The sequence below is a fragment of the Syngnathoides biaculeatus genome, chromosome 10, assembly GCF_019802595.1.
Source record: "Syngnathoides biaculeatus isolate LvHL_M chromosome 10, ASM1980259v1, whole genome shotgun sequence".
NCBI lineage: Eukaryota > Metazoa > Chordata > Actinopteri > Syngnathiformes > Syngnathidae > Syngnathoides > Syngnathoides biaculeatus.
The window spans coordinates 25,242,664-25,267,264 of NC_084649.1; the positions used below are offsets into that span (position 1 = coordinate 25,242,664).

Here is a 24,601-nt window from a genome sequence, read left to right on the forward strand (position 1 = left end):
GTCAATTTAACGCTATGTTTTATGGGAGATGTAGTCTTTATCACGGCGAGCGACTGTACAGACGCCCTTCTAAAAACTACAATTTCGCCATTAGTCAGTGACGCGCGGTCGCCTTGCATCAGCGTGTGTGCGTGGACCGTATTTACCGGCAAAGTTGTCACGTTCTAAGCCACTTTAGCGTGTTTAAAAGTAGACATTTCCCCCAACCGAGTCATCAGTCACCTGCCAAATGAAGCTGTTTGTTAGCGAAGGCAACCCACACTGCCTAAAAGTGTTAGCCGCCTTAGAAGGAGCCGAATTCCGGTGTGACGTCCAGTTTGTCAACCACGAAGGTAAGAGGCACCCTTACATTTAGAATATATCAGGAAAATGTCCGACTAAACTTCAATACTCACCAGACAGGGGGTTTGAGTTTGAGCTGAGGTTTTTTTTTTTTTTTTTTAATGAAAACTGCGAGTTTTGGGGGGAATTTTTTTTGGGGGGGGCACGGAAGCTAGCTTGTCAAGTGCCATTCATTGGTTGCTACTGTCAATCAAATATTCCACCAAACATCCGCATTCACCAAAACAAGTCAAGGCAGGATGGCGGGAGACTGGAGCAGAAAAATATTAAAGAAATATTAAACATATACAGGACCCTTTATTTTTTTTATATACAGTACTTTCTTATTGTTCTTACTGTTGTTTTTTCAGGTATCTGTACTTCAGTATTTGCCATTCTGACGACTTCTTACTTTTACTACCTACATTTGAACGCATACTTGTACTTTCTACACCTTACGTTGCTTGTCATTGATTTAAACATCTGCAGAAGTTTTTGCAACTTGTAAATAAAGATGTTAAGTTGAGAAAGTAAACTGTCGTTGAGCTCTTGGAGACTGGTAAGCCAGTAAAGAGAAACGGGGACCTCAAGGACATGAAAGAACCTGAGCCAGGGAGCATTTCCATCCATCCGTCCGTCCTCTGAGCCGCTTATCCTCACAAGGGTTGAGCCAGTGCTGTAGCCTATCCCGGCTGTGAACGGGCAGGAGGCGGTGTGCACCCTGAACTGGTTGCCAGCCAATCTCAGGGCACATAGAGACAAACAGACGCACTCACAATCACACTGAGGGGCAATTTAGAGTGTCCAATAAATGCAAGCCCCGTGGGAGGAAACCGGAGTGCCGGGAGAGAACCCACGCAGGCACGGGGAGAACATGCAAACTCCATTCATAGGCAGGGCCAGAATTGAACCTGGTCCTCAGAACTGTGAGGCCAACGCTTGCCGTCACAGCATTGACATTTCAGACTAAATAATAATGTTGAATTCAATAAAAAAAGGAACGTAACTAAATTCAATTGAATTAAAAGTAATAGGTGTGATTGTGAGTGCGGCTGTTTGTCTCTATGTGCCTTGCGATTGGCTGGCAACCAGTTCAGGGTGTACGCCGCCTCCTGTCCGTTGACAGCTGGGAAAGGCTCCAGCACTCCTGTGACCCTTGTGAGGATAAGCGTCTAAGAAAATGGATGGATGCATTCGTTGTGGTTAACTGACGTATAAGAACACGGCTGGAAAACAGGAGGAAGTCGTTTGAAAAAGTAACAGTAAATATTGACAACTAAGCAATTTGATGGTGCCATATTTAGTGACTTCTGACTGGTTTAATGAATATCATACAAAAATGTTTCGCGTCTTAATTTCCTGCTCACAAATAACATGAGTGGGCTGATTTTCGCATTGTTTACCGTGCGGTAGAAAATAGCACTTTGGAAGGCGGTCATAGAGTTGAACTCACATTGCCACGACAAGTGTTGCCCATCAATTTGTTGCAAAAGCAATGATTTATCGACCTGTTGGAAACCTTTGACCCGAGTTATGTGCTTTCAAGCCGCAAATATTTTGAAGCACTTCCCACAACTATAAGTGCACAGCTGGGCTTTTCCTTGTTTTACAACATCTTTATAACATTGGGAAGGCACTCAGTCAGTGAGCAGTCGCGTCTGACTTGTGCTAGTCAGGTGAGGCTGCATGTAAAAACGTGTTTGAACAACATCGTAAAAAAATGTGAGCTGTGGAAAAACAAGTTTGACAAATATCTGCATTATTATTCATACCCCTCCCATGGTTGGTTCCAGATGTTTGCTTTTCCTCCAGCAGCCAGATCCCGTGAATCATTAACCCAACACCCCCTGGGATGCCACTGTGGTATTTATTAGATTAATCGGTGGAATAATCGATAGAATAATCAATTCTAAATATATTCAATGGCTGCAGCCCTGGAGGGTACGTCCAGAGACCCAATTGGATAAAAGCCACTGAAAAACTGTAAAATTCCTTTAAAGAGGGCTTTAATGTACTGTATACCAGAGGTGCTCAATGCGTCGCGAGGCAGTCTTGGTTGATCGCGTGACGGCGTGCCAAAAAAAAAAAAAAAAAAAAAAAAAAGTCAGCCAATATTCCCTCTAAACTGCCCGCGTGAGCAATTGTGCACGGCGGATGCAGTCTCGTCGTAGATATGCTGCGTTACATGCAAAAACAAAAAATATCCAATTAAAATTGAAAGTATAAACCTACAGCTATTCACTTTGTGGCATTTTGCAATGTGATTCAGTGAGTGAGGGATGACTGATTGTTACATCCAAAGGCACATACGTGCTGTAAAAAAATGAAAAAAAGAAGCCACTGGTTTCTTTTAGGCAGCATGTGGATACCTTTGCCACGTCCCCAACCCCCCACCCCGTCCCGCTCTTGAAGACATACACTCAAAATTACAAATGTTACAGTACTTACGCAGCCCAGCACTGTGTTTTATAATGACACCGCTTTAGTTAGCAACACAGTCTGGGCAACGTAGAGCAAAGACGAGCCAGACATGCTGCTTATCTTTACTTTCGATATAAATGGAGAAAATGAAAAAAGAAATGCTGTTGCTTTGAGATGCAATGACTGTCGGACTATGTGAATAATCGGAGAAAAAGTGGTGAAACTGGAAAGGTCTGGAGAAAGGAGAAAGGTCTGGTCTGATGCCAAAGTAGAAAATGCAGGATGAGATGGTGTGTAATGTTAAAATTCCACCTTGGCACGGCCTGGTCCAGGATGAAAGCACAGACAATACAGTGCACAAAAAGCTAATTGTATATTTTAAATATACACATATATTTATATATAGTATAATATATCACATAACATTAATAAGATAACATTGGGAGCATCATCCCCCCCCCCCCCCGTCATCGTCGATAGCTCTCCTGGGTGCTTGAAAAATAGATCTTGGGGTAAAAAAGTCTGTGCACCCCTGCTGTATACTGTATATGACACACACAGTTAATAATTTTTTACCATTTTACCTTGTCAAAACCAGAGTCCTTCATTACTGTGTAATAAATTCTGACTTGTTTCTTTGTTTTTTTTTTTGTTTTTTTTTTTTAGAAAAAGTCGTGCCCTTCCTGAGCCGTCCATCTTTACCGGCCCTGCTCTTTCCAAATGGACAGTACCTTTTCAGCCCAAATGCCATATGCCGGTCAGTAATGTCGAGTTCTGCCTGCAAAGTCAGTCAATGCATGTATTCTCGAGGATGTGAATCATATTTTGCTCATTCATATTTGTTGTCTTCTTAGGTACATGTTTGAAGTGAGCGGGCAAGAGTGCAGCGAGGCTTGCGATCAGTGGCTGGAATGGGAGACCACAGAGCTCCAGGTAGGCCCCCTCAAATGTGGAACGGCAGACTTTTCAGGTTGGTTGCCAATCTGTTGCACAACGCACACTAAAGCCTCCTAAAGATATAAATGATTTCCAGTTCCTTAGTCTACACATTCTCGCCCGTAAAATCCTCTTACCGCGCTTCAGCGTGTCCTCGCCACCGGAGCGGATTGAAATTGTGTAAATAACAATCATTCAATTGTGCTCTCAGACTGAGCAAAGGAGGGAAAAAGTGCTTTTCCTCTGTTGTAACTCTTGTCTGTCGTCTGACTTGTGCAGCCTGCCTTGCTTCAGGCGCTTCACATGGCCGTGCTTCGGGGGAAAGAATCAGAGGTACCCAAAGTCCTCGCGGGGCCCCTCAGCTACTTGGACCAAAGCTTGACCAAGGCGACCACATCCTATTTAACTGGGGTACGACATACTGGTCTTCCTTTAACCTTTATAACGTATTTTTCTCAAAGAGTGCCATTTCTCGAGTAGACAACATAGACAGTGGGCAATGAACTAGTTTGTGCAGTGCCAATTTGGGTCTGGTGTGCTGCAAAACAGGCAGCGCGGCGGTCCAGCTGGGAAAGCATTGCGCCTCACAGTTCTGAGGACCCGGGTTCGATCCCGGCCCCGCCTGTGTGGGGTTTGCATGTTCTCCCCGTTCCTGCGTGGCTTTTCTCCGGGCACTTCGGTTTCCTCCCACATCCCAAAAACATGCAACATTAATTGGACACTCTAAATTGACCAAGGTGTGCCCGTTGACAGCTGGGGTAGGCTCAAGCACTCCCCGTGACCCTCATGAGGATAAGCGATAAAGAAAATGGATGGATGGATGGATGTGATGCAAAACATTGCTTTCAATACAGCAGAGTGAAAGACGTACGAATTTGACCTAAAATATTAAATCCATCCATCCATTTTCTTTGCCACTTATCCTCACGAGGGTCGCAGGGAGTGCTGGATTCCATCCCAGCTGTCAACGGGCAGGAGGCAGGGTACACCCTGAACTGGTTCCCAGCCAATCGCAGGGCACATAGAGACAAACAGCTACACTCACAATCACACCAAGGGGCAATTCAGTGTCCAAATAATGTTTTTTTTTTTTTTTAAATGTTGCATGTGTTTGGGATGTGGGAGGAAACCGGATTGCCCGGAGAAAACCCACGCAGGCACAGGGAGAACATGCAAACTCCACACAGGCAGGGCGGGATCGAACCCGGGTCCTCAGAACCGTGAGGCGCAATGCTTTCCCAGCTGGACCGCCGTGCTGCAGATAATACCTCAAGGTGGGAAAATGTTGCTTTTACAGGCAGCATTATAGCGAGTTTATCGCATACCACCATATGTCATGGTAGATGCGCGCTGCCTGCGGCCCGGACGTGGCATCTGTAAAGCTGCAGTTTACGGTGACATTTACAGAGAGAGCGCTGTTGCATTGTGGAGCAAGAGCTGCTAAATCTTTCGACATCCATCACTTTTCAATAGCGCTTGTTGTGGCTAAGCTACTTTTGGTGCCAGTCAGTTCCCGAACACATAGAAACAACCATTCACACTCACATTCCAACCTATAGACAATTCTTCAATGAACCTAACTGCATTAAGATGAAAATGGCGTTGTTGGCACTCTGCGAGTAAATGCAACATACAACTCATCAACCGAGGAAAAATTACATTTGCAATTTACTATAAATACTTACCGAGATGTAAACGTCTGACTGTAATGGGAAATTCTAAAATGATTGGTCTCTGTGTCTTGTGTGCTTCCACTGCAGCCGGTTCTCTTTTTGTTTTTTCTCAGGATGTTGTTTCAGTCGCTGATCTTGTTGTTTGTGCCGCGCTGCATCCGATTTTGTCTGCGTCATCGCTCGCTTCAGGTAAACATTAACATTGTGTTTGGACCAATGACGTAGAATAAAAACTAGACTGCGCCATCTCTGCATCCAACATTTGCTCCGCAATGGTCAACTGGCTCTGACTTCCGGTCAGGGCAAAAAGCATAATAAACAATACACACATTGTTATGGAAAACGATGCGATAGATCTATATACTAGGGATGTTTTGTATCCCTAGCGACGTGAATATAATCTAAACATTTGCAGCATACCCAGGAAGGTTTAGAACTGGGGTGTCAAACTAATTTTTGTTGCTTGCCACATTGTAGTTACGCTTTCCCTCAGACGGCCGTTATGACTGTGAAACCATGAAAATCTTTCACCTCACCATATTTACATGTGAAATTTATGAGCTAGTTTTGGAATTAGAAATGAAGGTTAATGTGTTTTTAAAGTATTGCTGATGGTTTGGTACACAATAATGCTTGCAATATCTCAGCGTTATAATTTATGATATGACAACTTGACATTTTGATACAGATTTTAACAAAAATCATGGAGGTTCATACTCATAATTTGCCTTTGCGGAGCTGGCCCCCGGGCCTTGAGTTTGACACTTGTGGTTTAGAAGATACATTGACACATACATATGTAATAGGAGGTACAGACCTTCATAATATTGTAATGTTATATTTTCCACATTTATAATTATAATAATTAATTATGAAGGTTAAACTGAAAAGTTACTTCTTTCCAATCGCCTGCACGGTTTTGACAGCTAACAGCCATATTGACGCCAAAAATGCTAAACCTACCGTATTCCAATATTATGTTTCACAATGTAAAATTGTAAAGATATCAAAGGATGTCAACGTTCACCTGAAATAGTACCCAAAGCAATGTTTTGCCCTGACCGGAAGTTGAAGCCGATTTACCACCTCAAATGGATCTGTGCACCGTCTGCATTTTATTCTACGTCATTGGTTTAGATGTATTTTAAATTAGGTTGTGTTAATATTCCCTCCTTCAGGGCGATAGTAAAGTTTTTAGATCTGGATTAAATTTCACCATAGATAGCACTTAAATATTTAATCACAGTCTTTTGTGTGCTACGCTTAAATCTGAAAATTCATTTTCTGATTCTATTCCCTCATCCCTCTTTCCTTGCGTTTCCCAGGCGAGCAGAAGTCCGTGAGGGTTTGGTTCGACCGTGTGGCCGCCTCACGGGGCTTCGTGTCGGCTTCAAACAAAGTGCTGCAGGGAAAAGGCCTACAAGCGATGAAGAGCTTCATGCAGAGCAGCCAGTGCAGAGGCGCCACGCAGCCGTGCAACAGCGGCCCGACAGAGGTATCTGCCAGACCAGTGCAAAAAAAAAAAACATTAGCCGCGTTACGGGTGCCGTTATGGTATCTACGCTAAACTGCCCTGCTTAATCTGACCGAACAGAAACATCTTAGAAAGGAAATAGGACAGTGGGAAGATATTTTCTTTAAGATAATTAATTTTGTTTTACAGTTAATGTGTTGTCTGTGTTGCTTTAGGGTGAGGAAATGGAACGTGCGGTGTCACAGGAAGAGATGGAAGCCGCTGCTCTCAATTGGCACAAGGGTGTGAATTCCGCTCCAGCACCAACAGACAGACTTCACCCAATGTAAGTTATTACAGTTGTGTCACTATTCTACAAGGTTCTCTTTAAATCGATGACTCCTTCTTTTTTCCTTCAGTCTGCCGCAGGAAGGCAGACGAAACATCCTGATGACCAGCGCGTTGCCCTACGTCAACAACGTACCCCACCTGGGCAACATCATCGGCTGCGTTCTCAGCGCTGACGTCTTCTCCAGGTGCTCGCGAGGGAAAGCGTAACAGGGGATCTTCGGGTTTTGACTCTATGGCTTGTTTTCACGTGACGTCACCCGTTGTGCTGCTTCCAACGGCGGCCATTTTCGATCCCTGAGCGCCGTTACTCATACATACGCAAGGTGGACGACGTTATGTTTCTAACTGCATTTATTGAAGACGCGACCGACAGCACATCAAGCCCAGACTGACTATTAGGGTACCTGGCATACACACTTCGGGGGACTCAGGACTGCGCAATATTGTGCCCTGGATCTTTTACTCTATGCGACAGAAATCACGAAGGAGGATACACTTACCTGTATGCTTACACGGAAAACGAAAGGCGGTGGAATATTTTTTTAATATCGAGGCAAACTCCATTTATTCAATTTTATTTCAAAAAGTATAACCTGTATATTAGTTCACCACAAGCAAAGCGAAACGTCTATTATTTGTTTAAAATTTGATGACAATGGCAGAAAGACAAAAGAGTAAACAAATCCAGTATTTCACAAAACTCTCGAATCTTTCAGGCGACTAACAAAAAAGGATCTTAACGGAAATGTTGGCCTTCTGAAAAGAGTATCGATTAAGTTTGTTAGCTCGGCGACACAGCACGTTGGAGGTTGAGCAGTTCTTACTGGTTTACAATTTGTTTTTTATATATATATATATATATATATATATATATACACACACACACACACACACTTATAGCCTGCAAGAGTTTTTCATTGAAATATTCCCTGTAATTATGTCTTCTGCAATAGCATTGGTTTGTGATTGAGTGTGTTCCATTCCAACACTGAAATTGGAGTTACATTGACGTTGTAAGAATGACACTGTGCTGTAAATCCCGTGTATTAATATAAATAGGTCAGTTGCGGCAGTCTCCTGTGTACGACATATGTAAGATATTCAGCGGCAAACGTCTCCTTTCCAACGTCGCCCTCTCCAAGGTACGCCCGACTGCGAGGCTGGAACTCGCTCTTTGTGTGCGGCACAGACGAGTACGGCACGGCCACGGAAAATAAAGCCCGCGAGGAAGGCCTGACGCCGCAGCAGATCTGCGACAAATACCACGCCATTCACGCCAGCATCTACGAGTGGTTCCAGATTGACTTTGACTTCTTTGGCAGGACGACAACCGACAAGCAGACGGAGTGAGTTACGAGCCGGGTTGTCAATGTCTAATCCTGGAGCGACTTCTCACCAAAATGAGCTCTAATTTAGTTCGTCAGTTTGTTTTACTTTTTCTTTTTTCCCGAGGGGAAGATTGACAGTCATGAAAAGGCATTTTGTCAAATAAGTCTAATAAAAGTATGCAGCATACATTTTCAAGGATTTTCAGGAAAAAAAAGTACATTATTGGGGCGGTACGATGGCTCAGGTGTAAAATCGTTGGTCTCGCAGTTCTGAGATCCCGGGTTCGATCTCGGACCCACCTGTGTGGAGTTTACATGTTCTCCCTGTGCCTGCGTGGGTTTTTTCAGGGGACTCCGGTTTCCTCCCACATCCCAAAAACACGCAACATTGATTGGACACTCTAAATTGCCCCTCGGTGTGATTGTGGGTGCAACTTTTGTCTGTCTCCATGTGCCCTGCGATTGGCTGGCGACCAGTTCAGGGTGTAACCCCGCCTCCTGCCCGTTGACAGCTGGGATAGGCTCCAGCACTCTCCGCGACCCTCGTGAGGATAAGCGGGTAAGAAAATGGATGGATGAAAGTACATTATTGGTCAAACAGATTTAGACATCATGAAAAAAATCCAAGAAAAAAGGCAAAATGAAAAATGTTGGTGCTGCGCATACTTGTAAAATTTCATAAAATCTGTATACTGTATTTTGAATTTCTTGTAAAAATATTTACATTTATTTTTCCAACATGAAGCCCATTCATTTTAGTTTGCCTGGGATGTAGACACTCAGATTTTTTTCATTTTTTTGGTAACATTTTTGTGTAATTTTTTTGGGTGATGCCCCGCATCTACAATAAATAGAGAAGCTAAACAAAGAGGTCACGTGGCACAACACTGCAAGGTCCTGACCTGCACAGGATGCCGGTTTCACACTGATTAGTTTACGTATGAAAACACAAACAACATTTTACGCTGCTATATACATTATGTAACACCAGATTACAGTGATCTGGGCAAGATTGTTGATGTTGAACGTCGAGTCCTCCCAGCCACAAAATCGACTTAATAACTAAATCGGTCTCAAAGCACAGTTGTAGTCTCCAAGTTACCTTTTTTTTTTTTTTATTTTTGTTTGTCATCTTCATTTGTACCATTAATTCATCATTTGTATTGTTTTTGTGGTGTTAAAATAAACGTTATTATCCAGCATTATTGTGAAGAAAAAGCAGGCTCTGTTCTTCCGTCGGGAGCAGACATATTGATCTGCAACAGCAGCGCAGCAGACAACAGGCGCCGTGTGAACTAGAGAAAAGCCCACAGCGGATTCATGTTAAGAGCTTTCACATTTTGATCCTCCCCCCCGGAACAATTTAATCATCTCCAAATTAAACCCTTTCATATTTCTTTTCTTGATTTTTTTTTTTTTTTTTTTTTTTTTTTTTTTTTTTCTCTGACACCACAATGATTGCTGTTAGTCGGCAAGTCCCTGTCTGGTCTGTCATCTGCTAAATTTGTACTCAACCGTCCATGCAAACTTTTGTCACTCAGGATAGCCCAGAACATTTTCTGGAGGCTCCACAAAAACGGCTTCCTGGTGGAAGAGATGGTGGAGCAGCTACGGTGTGAGAAATGCCAGCGTTTCCTGGCCGACCGCTTCGTCGAAGGCACTTGCCCCTACTGCAAGTACCCGGACGCCCGCGGCGACCAGTGCGACAAGTGTGGGCGACTCATCAATGCGGTTGAACTCAAGGTGAGCTTTTGTGTGTGTGTGTGTGTGTGTGTGTGTGTGTACAGATTTACTGAAGGTTTGGTTCATTTTGGGGAATTTGGCAAATTGTGATTTTTGTTTGTGTTAAATTCATTGTAAATGCTTGTTTGACTCTAAATGTGCCTTAGCTGAGATCAACTCCAACTCAACTCTCACCCTAATGAGGATGAGCATTATTGAACAGGGATGGATTGACGTGTTGAATGAAGCTGTCTGTCCGTCCTCTTATCTTTTAGGAACCTCACTGTAAAGTCTGCGGACAGACTCCAGTCATCCGCTCGTCCAAACATCTTTTCCTGGACCTTCCAAAGGTACAAATTAAAAAAATATCGCTCACTCTGTTGAATTTTGTGCCATGTTTCTTCTAAGGCAGCGTGAGCACTGAATTTTCTTTTTTTTTTTGAAATCGTCTGTCGGCTCGGTGCAGCGTTTGCAGTGATGCGGACTTTGTATCGGTCCGTTGTGGTGAAGAGGGAGCTAAGTTTACCAGTCTATCTACGTTCCCACCCTCACCTCTGGGCACTGTGGGTCGTGACCGAAAGAACAAGATCCCTGATCTGGGTGTTCGGGCTCTTCCTTAGAGAAGGGTGAGAAGCTCGGTCATCAGGGAGGGGCTCAGTGTCGAGCTGTTGCTCCTCCACATTGAAAGGAGCCAGATGAGGTGGCTGGGGCATCTGATCCGGATGCCTCCTGGACCTCTCCCTGGTGAGGTGTTCCGGGGACGTCCCACCGGAAAGAGATCCCGGGGACGACCCAGGACACGCTGGAGAGACTGTGTCTCTCGGCTGGCATGGGAACTTCTCGGGATCTCTCCGGAAGGGCTGGAAGAAGTGGGCGGGGAAAGTGTAGTCTGAAGCTACTTCCCCCGTGACCCGACCCGGAGAAGTGGTAGAAAATGGATGGATGGATGGATGGATCGATCGATGAATGGATAATTGTCTGTCTTCTTCTCTAGTTAGAGGCTCAGTTGGAACGCTGGCTGGACAAGTCCACCTGCAGCGGAGACTGGACTGCGAACGCCAAGCAGATCACTCGCTCCTGGCTCAGAGACGGACTCAAACCTCGCTGCATCACCAGAGACCTGCAGTGGGGGACGCCAGTCCCTCACCCGGACTTTAAAGAAAAGGTCTGCTTTTTCCCTCACTGAAGCCGGATTTACACTGCAAGCCCAAGTGCCTAAATCTGATTTTAACACCTAAATCCAATTTTTCTGACTGATTTCCAGCATGTACGCCACACGTATTGACACCTTGTCAGCACAACATGGTAATAAGCAACAATACATTTAAATGAAATTCACCTATTTACTCAACTTAGCATTGTCGACACTTTGCTTAGTTAATGATGGACACAACTTGACATTTATAATGTCGGAATGTTTTCACAGATTTATTTTGTCAATGCTTTTGCTGTAGATTAGGTTTGTGCGGTTTTTTTTTAAATGTTTAATTTTGTTATGTTTATACATCACATGGGAGCAAAGGATCTGGCTCACTTGAAGCATGCAGTGTAAATCCACCCCACGTGTCCAAACGGAACATTACAATGTTTTCTTCGGACACGTTTGTAAATGTGGTCACTTATGACCTTTTTGGTGCTTTTTCAGGTGTTCTACGTGTGGTTTGACGCCCCCATTGGTTATATCTCAATCACTGCCAACTACACAGACAAATGGGAGCAGTGGTGGAAGAATCCAGATCAGGTAAAACGCTTTTAAGCGCCGAGAGTTTGTCTTGATTCGGATCAACTGTGATAAACTCCACATTTTGTTGGGAGACTTAAGATCCTCGAGATAGAATGCAGTAAATATCACGCTTTGGGTGTCGGTTAACTAGCTTCTCCGTGTTCATTAAAAACGCACGAGCTCCAACAGATAAAAAAAAAAAAAAAGAAAAATCCATTATTTGCCCTCATAGTTAATGTCTTCATCGCATCGACTCATCTCATCTCTCTCAATCTAAAACCCCAGGATTGAGCTGTGAGCTTGTGTGTGTCAGCGCGTGTTTTGGGCGGGGGCTGGGAAGAGCTGATAAGTCCTCTTTGAACCGAATGATCTCACGATGATCTAATATGATGTCATCCTCACGTTGCAGTGTTGCTTATGTGCCGCCAGGTGGAGCTGTACAACTTCATGGCCAAGGACAACGTGCCGTTCCACAGTGTGGTGTTTCCCTGCTCCCTCCTGGGAGCCCAGGACCACTACACACTGGTCAATCACTTGATCGCCACCGGTACGCATTTGTAATAGCAGCATAATACTTTCATTATATCTGATGTCAAAAATGAACAGTGAGATAAATTATTCATGCTTACAATCACATGTAATATTCCGACTTGTGTGCAGAATATCTGAATTACGAAGACACAAAGTTCTCCAAGAGCCGCGGCGTCGGCGTGTTTGGTGACATGGCCAAAGACACGGGCATCCCGTCCGACGTGTGGCGCTTCTACCTGCTCTACGTGCGTCCTGAGGGTCAGGATTCGGCCTTCTCGTGGGCCGACATGGCTCTGAAGAACAACTCGGAGCTGCTCAACAACTTGGGCAACTTCATTAACAGGTTGGTCGCTGAAGCGCTGAATGAAGGAGTTATCGATGAGATGGCGTCTCTCGGGATTTCATGTAGAGAGCGGGTGAGGAAGCATGTTTCTCAAACGTTTAAGAAACCGACTGAAGCCCGGAAGCAGAAGGCGACGAAGGCTCGGGAAAAACTCCCTCGAAGGAAGAAACCTCAAACAAACCTGAGGCTCGGCGAGGGGCAGAGGCAGCAAAAAAAAAAATAGGGTAGAGCAGGGTGGGGAAAAATTATTTTCGAGCACCACATTTAATTTTTAAAGCAGATAAATGGCTTGGGTCACAGGTGTCAAACTCAAGGCCCTTGGGCCAGAGCCGGCCTGTCGCATGCATTTATGTGGCCCGTGAATGCAAATTATGTGTCAACTTCCGTGATTCTCGTGAAAATCTGTACTAAAATTTCAAATTGTGAGATAATAAATCACATTGCGATACTACAAGCATTTTTGTCTTACCAAACAATGAGCATAGTTGAAAAAAAAAAACAATTACCCTTGATTTCTGATTCCAAAACTAGTTCATAAATTTAATGTGTATATATGATGAGGCGATGAAATTTTTTTTATAATTTCACAGTCGTAACGGCCCTCTGAGGGAGGTTTTGGGGGTGGAAACAGCTGAATGTATGTAGCAAATACTTCAGGATTCATGAAAATGCTAATGCCCGGAAGAAAAGTTCAAGAGCAACAACTATAATTGCATTGGCAATAATAATGCCATGATGACTCGTATTATAATGGATTTATTACTCTGAATTTAATCGTAGCAGATCTGCAAGGGGGAAAAGAACGACTATTTCAAGAGGTGTGTTTTTCTGTTGCGCCAGAAGCAGTAGTACCTGCTACAAGAGGGAGAGTTTTTTTAATGACATGTTAAAGCGGGTGGTAATACGATATCTAGATGACTCGGAAAATGAGGACGGGGATACGGTAAGCACATTCAAATCCTGCGTAACTCCGAAAAGCACGTCAGCGGAGACAAGTTTCCAATACTTGGTGGTCAGCGGTGTGAATGAACCCATGTTGGCGCAAGTAAAAGGACACCGAAATAAAAGTAGTTGGAACTGGTTGGCCATCACAGCGCGAGAACATGCTGTAACCGACCAATTAAGAATGTTTTCTTTTTGCGAAAATGCACCGCTGTTTCCTTCAGTCAACGTGAAATCAAAAGGAGGCTAATTTGCTTGAAACATGCAGTCCAATTATGATCTCTGATCGTCGGCGATGTAACTATTTCAAGAGGTTCTCCCCGCGTTTTGTAAATATGTTTGGCATGGTGTAACATCACACCCAATTATACCGCCTTTTAATGGTGTTAAAAATATAGATTGGGGTTAAATCCCACATCAAAGATGTTTCCCTCTGATTTTTTTTTTTTTTTTATGTTTTTCCAAAGCACCCTGATCTTCAAAAATTGGTCTCAGGCAAAAAATGTTGATGCCTAATTACTTTAAAAAGATCTTAAACTGCATCCAGCCGGAGGTTCATTGAGGTAGACAGTAGCCCAAAAACCAGCCCTCAAATCAGAACATAATTATAGACAGGATGTCCACCTTTTTGAGAATTACGGGCTCACAAAAATTGAAGAGTGCGGGTCAGGAAAAGTTCATTCCACTCCCACATCAAATCCGCCGTTGACCGTAAATATGACGTTCTTGTCAAAACATTTTAGCGGTGCGGAATTCGGTCAAATATTGATGAGCGCGTTGCGTCAGACGCGTCAGCCCCTCGCCGTGAAGCATCCCGCTGATGCGCGCATACAACTCAGCTGGATTATTTGCGCCGGAGAGGCTCAAAGGCAGAGCTGTTATGTTCATTTACATCAGCAGAGCACATTACAAAAGGCAACACAATCTATAATTTAGCATCAATTAGCGTGGCGGCTAGCGCGTCTTTTTTTTTTTTTTTTTTTTTTCTTACGTCGCACTTTCTCCCTACTGATTCTCGGCTGTCGTTCTCACTCTCCTGATGACCCCCTCTATATTTTTTTTTTCTCTGCCCTCCTCCATCCTCTACACCCCCCCCCCCCCCCAAATCCTCTAGAGCCGGCATGTTTGTTTCGAAGTTCTTTGATGGCTGCGTGCCCGCGATGGAGCTGCTGCAGGAAGATAAGAAGCTCCTGGCCGTAGTGGGCTGGGAGCTTCAGCAGTACATCCAACTCCTGGACAAAGTCAAGTAAGACCACTTTACCACTCCATTCAACATTGCGGCGCGTCTGCTTTTCCGCGCGAGTAGCGCAGCTTTGTGATGTTTTTGACTGAGAAGCTGTTTGCGCTGGAACTGAATTGACGCGTGAATATTTCCACCAGAATCCGTGACGGTTTGAAGCACATCCTCAACATCTCTCGCCATGGCAACCAATACATCCAAGTAAATGAACCCTGGAAGAAGATCAAGGGAGGAGATGCAGAACGGTGAGATTACAATGAGACAAGCTCTGTCTATCACGTCAAGCAGGGTTGGACAAATTTGCATATACACTACATACGAGAATCACCGCTTTGAATGAAGATATTTAAATTGGCCATCACTCCACTTTTGGTTACACATTCATTCACAATCTAATATCGCCGTGGAATTAGAAATTCAATTTTAGGACAGTATTGAGAATGTATCGTCGCCCTGCAGGCAGCGCGCGGGCACCGTCACCGGCGTGTCCGTCAACGTCGCCTGCTTGCTGTCCGTCATGCTGCTGCCGTACATGCCGGCGGTCAGCCAGACCATCAGGGATCAACTCAACGCACCTCATTCTTGCGTCAGCGCCGCGCTGCGCGGCACGGGCGCCTTCGCTCGGGTCCTCGATCCCGGCCACCGTATTGGCACCGTGAGTATGGGTTTTCCGGGAGCGAGGGAAAAAGCATTTTGGAAGGTATCATTATTTTTCCAAATCATTACACCGAGGACCACTTCGTTAAATATCCTCTCAGCAGCAGAGAGTTAGGAGCGAGTGCTCATCCTAAACAAGGGACCATTTCCATTTCCAAAAAGTGTTTAATATTACTGTAAGCCACTGTAATTTTATGCAGTTTAAAAGTTATGCTTAAATGTAGGAACATTAAAACAACTCCACATGAATGAAATTTCATTTAAATTGTGTTGCACATGAAAGTGAATGAAAATGTGTATTTAAATAAATTTTAGAAAACAATCAGTTCCAAACAAATGTGTTTAACAGTTAAATTCAACCGAACTGTACTAAGCAAATATACTTCAGACCCGTTATCTGTATCGTTCCCCTATTTTAAGTTATTGGGTACTCATAGTGGATGCCGGTGTGATGGTCTGCGCGCTCGCGGTGCTGAAAAGTCTCCTTGTGATGAATGAGCATGTGGGTATATCTTGTAAACGTCCGGCCAGTCTGAAACATCCCCATCCATACTTCAGCGCGTGCCATTCGACAACTTGTCGGCGAGCGTTCATGTTCGCTACGGAGGTCTCAGAAAGACGAACACAGCGAACGTGCATATAGGTGTATATCTTTTTTTTTATTTATCAACTTTTGTTTTAATGTTAGGATATAACGTACGTTAGCTCCCTCTATGTAGAAGAAGGGGAACTATGAGACCGGGGATTTCCCAGGAAGTGTCGGCTATGTACACAAAGTTCCTCTGTTAGTAACGCACGCGCATTCATCACAAGGAGACTTTTCAGCACGGGGGAGCGCTCAGACCGTCACATTGGTACCAGCCGCTAAACCTTAAGGGAAAAGAACTCTGACATTAAGTCCTTCTGACCAGTAGTTGGCGCTACACTGCTGTAATTTGGTACGTCGTTGAATCACTATGTACATCAGAAAGAAAGAAAGGTCTCAGTTCGCAATTGCCTCCCAGTATGTTCATAGAAATATTATGCATCAAAAGTGCTGGTGGTATCAATATCAGTGAGTACTGGTATTGGCTTGAAAAATCATCCCGAAACAAAAAGAATTACTCGTGTGTTTAATTACAATCTTGATGACTGGACAGCCACTCCAGAGACTCAACTATTTGTATATGAGCAATTAAAAAGGACATTTTGTGCATTTTCTTTTTTTGAATCCTTTTATGTTTCTTGAAGTGAGGTGTCGTGCAATATGCTGACATCTTGTGTTGCATCACGCAAAAAAAAATATTGAAAAATGTGTGCGAGTCGTAGATTTTGAAGTGTACAACCTTACCGGTGGCCTTAGCGTGCTGACTCTGGTTTACATTTTACATCTCCAAAGTCTGCAGAATGATTCAGCTACATTTTCATGATATGTTTAATGTATATTTTTAAATAATTTTCCATTTTCTCCCTTCTGCAGGTGAGTCCATTGTTCCAGAAACTGGAGGTGGAGCAGATTGAAGCTTTGAAGAAGAGATTTGGCGGCCAGCAGGTACGTGATAGCGAACGAGCATTTTGGGCTCTTTCATTGGGGGGGGGTGGCAAAAAAACAGTGAGTGACGACTAGCTGTGCAAATGGTCCAGGCAGATTGAATACTTGCTCGTAGTTTTTTAAATGTGATACATAGCAAACGGACAAAATGTGCTTTGTGTGTTATGAATTCATCCGGAAGACAAAGAATAATCCTTGTCTAAACCTTGTCAACTGTCTTGGTCTAGCCTGAAGACGAACTGCCAAACGAGAAGGTACCATCCGTGTGTTTGTTTGTGAAGCGTCCACGCTGGCGCCGTCACCGTTGATTAGCGCATGCTTTCACTCGTGCTAGCAGTGTTTGAACGTTCTCTTATCACCGTCAGTCCAGTGTGTTTCCACGTCTGTCCGTTCATCAGCCACTCGTGAAATCCCGTTTGACACCTTGACTGAGAAGCGCTTTTGTCTGAAACGAAGTCACTCATCCCTCCTGAAACGCCGTGATGTCGTTTGGCCCCCTCAGATGGCGACTCCGAACGCTGCCGGCCCTCAGTCGGCCGCCGCGCTCGCCACCCCTGCGACGGAAGCGGACCCCGAGAAAGCCCGGCAGCTGACGCAAGCCGTGGCTGAACAGGTGATGATTCCGCGCATTGGGATCTCTATTAAAAAAAAAAAAAAGTAAATAAAATAATAAATGTAACTAAATAATTTAAATTTAGTTTTTTTAATTATCATTTTGTACGGATATATTCATGCAAAATCGTACACACCAGCGTGTCCCAAATTTTCCTGCCCAGTTCCCAAATTAGAAACGGCCTCCTAAAACAGCGTGTCCCAAAAAAAATGTATTCACGCTTTGACCGGCCTTGACAGTACTCGGATAGTTGGTTTTGACTGAGGTGTTCATTGATGGATGGATGGTTTCTTTCGGCTTATCCCTTTCGGGGTCGCCACAGATGAACGCACATATATGTTTGGCACAATTTTTACACCGGAAGCCCTTCCTGACGCAACCCTTCTCAGGGAGTGGAGGCCCCAGTGGGATATGAACCTACAACCCCTGGTTTACCAAACCCGTGCTCTTAACCACTGAGCTACGGGGCCTCCCACTGAGGTGTTCATTGATATTGAATCTTAAGTTAAATGTAAGAAAAAAAAAATTACAATATTTTAACGCCATTAAAAAAAAAAATTGTCCTTTTCCTCCCTATCCCGAGTACCCCTTTTTAGTGACTACATTTTTGGGGGACACCTTTTGTGTAATTATAATACCAAAACATTTGACTCACTAAACATAATTCCAAATTACTCAAATTTTACTGTAGCAAATGACTCAAAAATGGACCCCTGCAAGTTTTATTTTTGCTTTGCCGACTGATTATTATTATTATTTAGCCATCAAATCCTGCACACAATGAACCATTCAACTATTTTTTTTAACTGTACAAAAAATGCCTTTTTATAAAGGTATTTTTTTTAACTGTACAAAAAGTGCCTTTTTATAAATTTATATGCATTACTTTGTGAATGAACAGATGAAAATATAACATTTATACATTATATATTTATATCTTCATCACATGTTAACAGAGGAATGGGAGATGAACTTTCACATTATAAATTGCGTTTTATTTACATCGTAGTCTGCTATTGATGGTTGGGATATTTTTGTAAATAATTTAGGGTTGTTCGTTAGTCCTTTTGTTTTGGTTTTGGTTTTTAATTTAAAAAAAAATAACAATGCAGATTTGTAACTGTCATCTCGTCTGTGGCAGGGAGAAAAAGTGCGAGCCATGAAAGCGCAGAAAGCCGACAAAACGGTGGTCATGGCCGAGGTGTCGAAGCTGTTGGAGCTGAAGAGGCTGTTGGCGCTGGCGGACGGCAAGAGCCCCGAGCCCGCACCCGTCAAGGGCAAGAAATGAGACGCGGTCGTAAAAGTCGCAAAACGGTAGAGGTGGTGCGAGGAGGGGTACGAGATGCAAGGTGTGATAGCGGGAAAGGGGGGGGGGGGGGACGAGCGTGTTAGCCAAAGGCAAAGCCGTGACGGGATCTGAGACAACAGCGTTTAGCGCCGAGGTCGAATGAAATGCTCGTGAGGCCGGCGGGGAAATGGAAACACAAAAGGGAGCCAAATGATTTCGGCTACACAATGAAAGGATTTGGGAAAAATCCCTACACCAAGAGAAACTGATTTGATACTCTCCCTGTGATACGCAACATCAGCCTCTCGAAGTGCACATTTTGAAATGTTGAGGCCGCATTAAGAAAAAAAAAAAAAGCATATCAATTTTCCCTTTGAGAAAATCTGCCTAGTGTGACGCCGGGACTTCTGTCAATCATGTGAACGCTTAATAAACAATTCTTGCCGTGAGCAAAGAAAATCATTTTTATTGCAAATTTTGGGGTTACAGCAACAGATAAGAAACATTAATAACATGAATCCCGTCAATCAAAAAAACATGCATATTCATGAAGAATCAACAATTTAGATGACTCAATTACAAAAGTATAAATGAACAGTACAAATGTGTACAGTAAATCTGATTGAAATTGTATAAAAATAGCAAGTGGATATATATATGTACCGCAAGTTCCGCATTGAATTTAAAAACAGTTCTCGCGTTGAATAAAAAAAAAACCTAACCTGTAGAAATATTCGTTGGGGGCAACCTGCTGTATTAAAAACTATGTGTGCATGCAAAGGCTAATAGAAAAAGCCCCAAAAAATTATTGTTGTACTCCTCTCAAAGCAAAAGGTGGGGGGGGGGGGCATATTCAAACGTTCCTGAGCTGCTCCTCTCACCACAAATTGGGGCAAATAATCTCTGCTAGCCATATTGCAGCCCTTTTTTTTTTTTTTTTTTTTTAAAAGAGGAGTTACAATGTACAGTATTGCAAAATAGCGGGAAAGCACAACGAAATAAATGCCCTCAACTGAATTCCTTTCTTTCCAACGTGCATTCGTCAAATCATCCTTTCGCACGGCGGCGGAGTGACTTCACGTTACAGACCTTCGCCGCCCGCCGTGCGATAAACCACTTTAAGAGCTTTCCTGTTCTTTTGCGTTTCACGTGCTGAATCGTTCTAGTTTGCTGCAGTGATGTTCCCGCTTTTCTTCCAACTCTGCCTTGACTTTCATCATCTTTTCCATACATTTTACAAATCTCTTTGGTTTTCATACCTTCCGGTCTTAGGACACACACACACACACACACACAAACAAACCATTTCTTTCCTCAGTGCCGCTTTCTTGTCGTTCCGTGAGCTCATTTCCTGGTGTTGACAAGTCTCTCGATGAGGGCTCGCCGCGTGCGCTGCACCTCCTCGCCAAGCCTTTCGATTTCCGCTTTCAAGCGCTCGTTCTGCTCCGTCAGCTCCTGCACTTTCTTCTCGTTCTCCTGCTCCCTCTCTTTGCGACTCTTTTTGGCGGACAAGTACGACGAGGACGAGGAGGAGGACGCGCGTTGCTGCTGCTGCTGCGGTTGGGCGACCGAGGTGCCCGGGCACGACGAGGCGCCGTCGGGTCCCTCGCTTCGCCGTCGCTTGCCCGGCCGAGAGGGCGAGCAGATGGACGGCGACGAGACGGGAGACGACGGAGACGAGCAGCGCCTGGAAGGCGACTGCGAGGCGGAGGATGACGAGCAGGATGGCGAATCGGGGACGCAGGGCAACTCTTCCTCGCTGGCTGATGGAGACGCTGGATGGTTGTTGTTAACTTGCTGCTGCTGATGATGATGGTAGTAATAGCCACTGCTTGAATCCACCATTCCTCCTTCACTCAGGAACTCAAAGAACTCAGGAGGAAGCAGGTCGCCGTCGCCGCTCCTCGCGTTCACCTCCGTTTTCCGCTCTTCTGCCGGAGTCAAGCTGGAGGAGGAGGAGGTGTGATGCAGAGGCTGGGCATTGTGGACCAGCTCCGTCGTCCTCTGAATGCCCTCCCCCCACGTGTGACCTCCGTCCGTCAGCCACGTCAGGGAGCAGCTCTCCAGAACATCCAGGAACTCGGGCTCCTTCTGTAAGTACGACAGCAAATGCGACATCTGTTGACGACCCAAAAGGCCAGACCGCTCCCCGGAGGTTTCATATTTACAATACATTGAATTCAAGGCATTACACTTTAAATTCTAAAAATTAAAAAAAAATAATAATCATCATTTTATAAAAAGTCGCTTTCATTTACCCTTTACGGGCAGGGGCTGCAAATTTGCACCAGGTTTAATATTATCGAGAATTTTAAGTCCAGAGTATTATTTTCTGAAAGTATCAGATTTTTCTCTGCAAAATTTGATTTGGTCCAGAGAGGGTTAAATTTGTAAATAATTTCAAATTTTGTAAGAAACACATCACTTTTAAATGGTAGATTAATAATTGACTTATGTATGTCACAACAAAAATTGTTGCTGTAACGCAATGCGATTTTGATTCTTTTTTTTCTTTTTTCTAACTATGACGATTGTTTGCCTAATAACATTTTTGCTTCAGTCCTTTTTAATTTACTGTCAAAATATCAATTTAAAAAAAAATACATAATTTGCTCTCTAAAAATTTGGGTTTAACTTTGTGTTAGATTCTCAAGTCACCCAAGTCATGATAATGTGCAAAGCCTGAATTGAGGCAATGAACTCTTGAATTTTTTGGGGGGGTTGTTTTCCAAAATTCTTCAAAAATGACTTGGGCAATTCAGAATCAAAATGTTTTAGCATGTTTCATAAAGACCATTTTCCATTTTTCTGAATGCATCGCTTCAAAGGAAAAGTTTGGACACCCCTGTTCCATGCAGTCTAGACGCACCGTACTCGAACCTCCCTGAAATTCTAAGCGTGAGCATCCAGGTTTCCCCTCCTCTATAAGCCACTGACCTCACCACATGGGGGGGCGCGCGCCAGCTTTGCCCCTCCCGCGTCCGAGCCCAGGATATCCTGCAGGTCCTCATACCACGCCTCCAACTCTGCGCCACACAGCGGCCCCACGCCGGGGGGGTACGGCGGGGGCAGGTGCAGCCACTCGGCAGTCATCTCGCCAGTCAACTTCGCAACGCACTCGACACTCGGCCACACGCTTCCACTCGGGACCTGGCGACGCGGGAGAGCGCTAACGTTAAAACGACAAGTTTGTCGCTGCTGGGGGAGAACAAACTGTAAAATACAATCGTGGCGCTCACTTTAAAAAAAAACAAACAAACAAAAAATGGTGTTATGGAATGCTGAATATACAAAACGGAAAGCCGTTTAAGTCAATAAATTCAAATGTTGCAGCTAGTTGCTGAATTAAGTTAAAAAATTAGACAAGGGCCAAGTTTAAATAAAGACAGAAAATTTTAATGATTAAGATAAACGTCTTCAAAAACAAATCTGTTTAAATGCGAATCAAGCTACTATTTTTATCTTCGAAAATTCAAATTCCATGTAAAAACATGTCAAGCACAACTTAAATTGAATTCAAAATTTAATCTTAAGACTTGAAATTCTATTTTAAAACTATATTGATAAAGATTCAAAATATATGAAAAATAGATTAAATCATTAAATCAAATAAAGTGAAAATTAACGCTACATCAGTCGACTGCAAAATTGTGTGAAAAAAAAGACAAAAGCCAATTAAGCATTAAAGCAATAGTGAAAAATGAAACTATGTAAATACACACACACACACACAATAATGAATATAAAATGAAAGCCTCAAGAGTCAAAAATGCAAAACAAATGCCGAATATGTATGACGACAGTATACAAATAAGTATTTTACCTTTAGGACTCCCTTAATCAAGTCTGCAAATCCGTTGAAGATATTTTGCCCCGACAAATCTGGAAAAGGAAAAAAGTCAAATTTTGCTTTAGCAGCTGTCAAGAAAGGGAAAAAAAAGTACTTTGTGATCAAAGACAGACGGCCTTGCCCTGAACTCTAAACAAAGACCACTAAAGCCCTCACTTGCGCCCCCTGTGCAAAAAAGCGCCGCACAACACGCCTCATCATCGATCAACAAGATGAGGACAACGGCGACTAACTGGACTTTGATTTTGACGTCTGGCAGTCAGTCGCGCCTCTTTGCTCGCCTTCCACACGCGCTACAACCACACGCAACAAGAACCCAGCCCCCCTCCTCCCCCCCCCCACAACAAAACGTGATTTACTTTGATGTCTTTAAAAAAATATACCTGTGTATTTTGGACAACACGCCAATTTGGGATGACGCTCCTTCACGGGCTGTCATGTTACTTGGTAGTTACAGTGATGAGCAATTATCGTTAATTAAAATTGTTAATCGGGGATTTAAGTTTTATTGTTGTCGATCCTGTTCAATTGACCGCTGAGGTAATAAAATTACGTCATGGAAAAAAATAAAGGTCCTGTGGCTCGATTGGGTTTAAGACGAGGGGGGAAAAAGAACAATATAGAAATACGACATTATTTACTTGAAGTGTGAAAGGGCTTCGTTATTTTACGTTGTGTTCAGTATTGTAAAACTTTCAGGTTTTTTTTAAAAAGGGAAATTATATATTTGTGGGCTACGTAGTTTGAGCAACAATTATAATATGACATATTTGAAAAATGCTATTACTAAAGGTCATTCAATTGTCTCTCAGGCAACTTTGACGCACTTGAACGCCAAAACGGAAACTTTGCTCGTCGTACATTCGACACCGAAAAAAAGAAAATTCTCAACAAAAATGTTAGTGTCAACGTTTGAAATTCATGTCGTTCTATAGTGTTAATATTTTTAAAACAAAAGAACATCAGGACCACCGATTTAAAAAAAAAAAAAAAAAAAAAAAAACGTTTTCCCGGTTGAATTCAAGTCTCCAAGACATGGAAATTCCCTTTAAAAAAAAAAAAAAAAGTTGTCACTCACCCTTTTCCTTTTATTTGTTCGCCGTCTCGACTGTCGCTGGTTCGAATGGAGATATTTGAGTGAAAATGGGTGATTGCTCATGTTAACCATTGTTCAACTCTTGACGGCCGAATGTGCTTAAACGGAAACTCCCGGCGGTGTTTATAAGGAGCGACGCCAACCGAACTACGCGAGGCAAAGCGGGGGCGGGGCGCCGTCCTCGCGACGTCGCCGAGTCGCGTCGGGGGCGAGCCAATCGCGGAGGCGCAGCCGATCCCTTTTCCTTGACGACATCCAATGAGAGCGGCGGAAGTTTGATTGGCAGTCAATCCAAGGTTGAGTGCGCGGGCTCCTCTGTCTGGATAGTTTGTGCGAGGCGCAGTTGTGATGCAGTCAGAAGACGGCCAGGACGAATTTGGGGCGTATGGGAGTCACATGAAAGGAATGATGCAATGCTTGGCAACCGGTTTCGAGCTGGGGATAACACCGGCAGAATCCGAACATGTTTTATTAAATAGTGTTGCCTCGAACAAAAAAAAAAAAAGTGTATATATATATATATCTAAAAATATAAATGTATGCACGTCGAGCCAATGTCGAAGAATTGTTTATTTAACGGCA

At 43.6% G+C, this 24,601-nt stretch overlaps 2 protein-coding genes across 3 annotated transcripts; one reads left to right on the forward strand and one right to left on the reverse strand.

Annotated features, from left to right (window-relative positions):
* The first annotated feature begins 65 nt into the window (after positions 1 to 65).
* mars1 (methionyl-tRNA synthetase 1) lies at positions 66 to 20,376 on the forward strand. Of its 2 annotated transcripts, XM_061832404.1 has the most exons (22): positions 66 to 332; positions 3,409 to 3,499; positions 3,597 to 3,675; positions 3,958 to 4,089; positions 5,465 to 5,540; positions 6,677 to 6,846; positions 7,041 to 7,150; positions 7,224 to 7,340; positions 8,298 to 8,501; positions 10,025 to 10,226; positions 10,481 to 10,555; positions 11,200 to 11,370; positions 11,851 to 11,946; positions 12,358 to 12,475; positions 12,589 to 12,802; positions 14,859 to 14,990; positions 15,125 to 15,229; positions 15,444 to 15,639; positions 17,101 to 17,172; positions 17,400 to 17,426; positions 17,675 to 17,785; positions 18,927 to 20,376. In XM_061832404.1, exons 1-22 carry the CDS (start codon positions 230 to 232, stop codon positions 19,071 to 19,073), a joined length of 2,748 nt encoding a protein of 915 aa, XP_061688388.1. In that variant the 5' UTR covers positions 66 to 229; the 3' UTR covers positions 19,074 to 20,376. The 2 variants fall into 2 exon arrangements, with proteins under 2 accessions (XP_061688388.1, XP_061688389.1); XM_061832405.1 differs by lacking the exon at positions 17,400 to 17,426.
* On the reverse strand, positions 19,520 to 24,161 carry ddit3 (DNA-damage-inducible transcript 3). Its single transcript, XM_061832407.1, has 4 exons — positions 24,002 to 24,161; positions 22,897 to 22,955; positions 22,011 to 22,223; positions 19,520 to 21,164 (listed from the first exon to the last, which is right to left on the reverse strand). The coding sequence occupies exons 3-4, from the start codon at positions 22,164 to 22,166 to the stop codon at positions 20,418 to 20,420; spliced, it is 903 nt and encodes a 300-aa protein (XP_061688391.1). The 5' UTR covers positions 22,167 to 22,223; positions 22,897 to 22,955; positions 24,002 to 24,161; the 3' UTR covers positions 19,520 to 20,417.
* Positions 24,162 to 24,601: the final 440 nt, after the last annotated feature.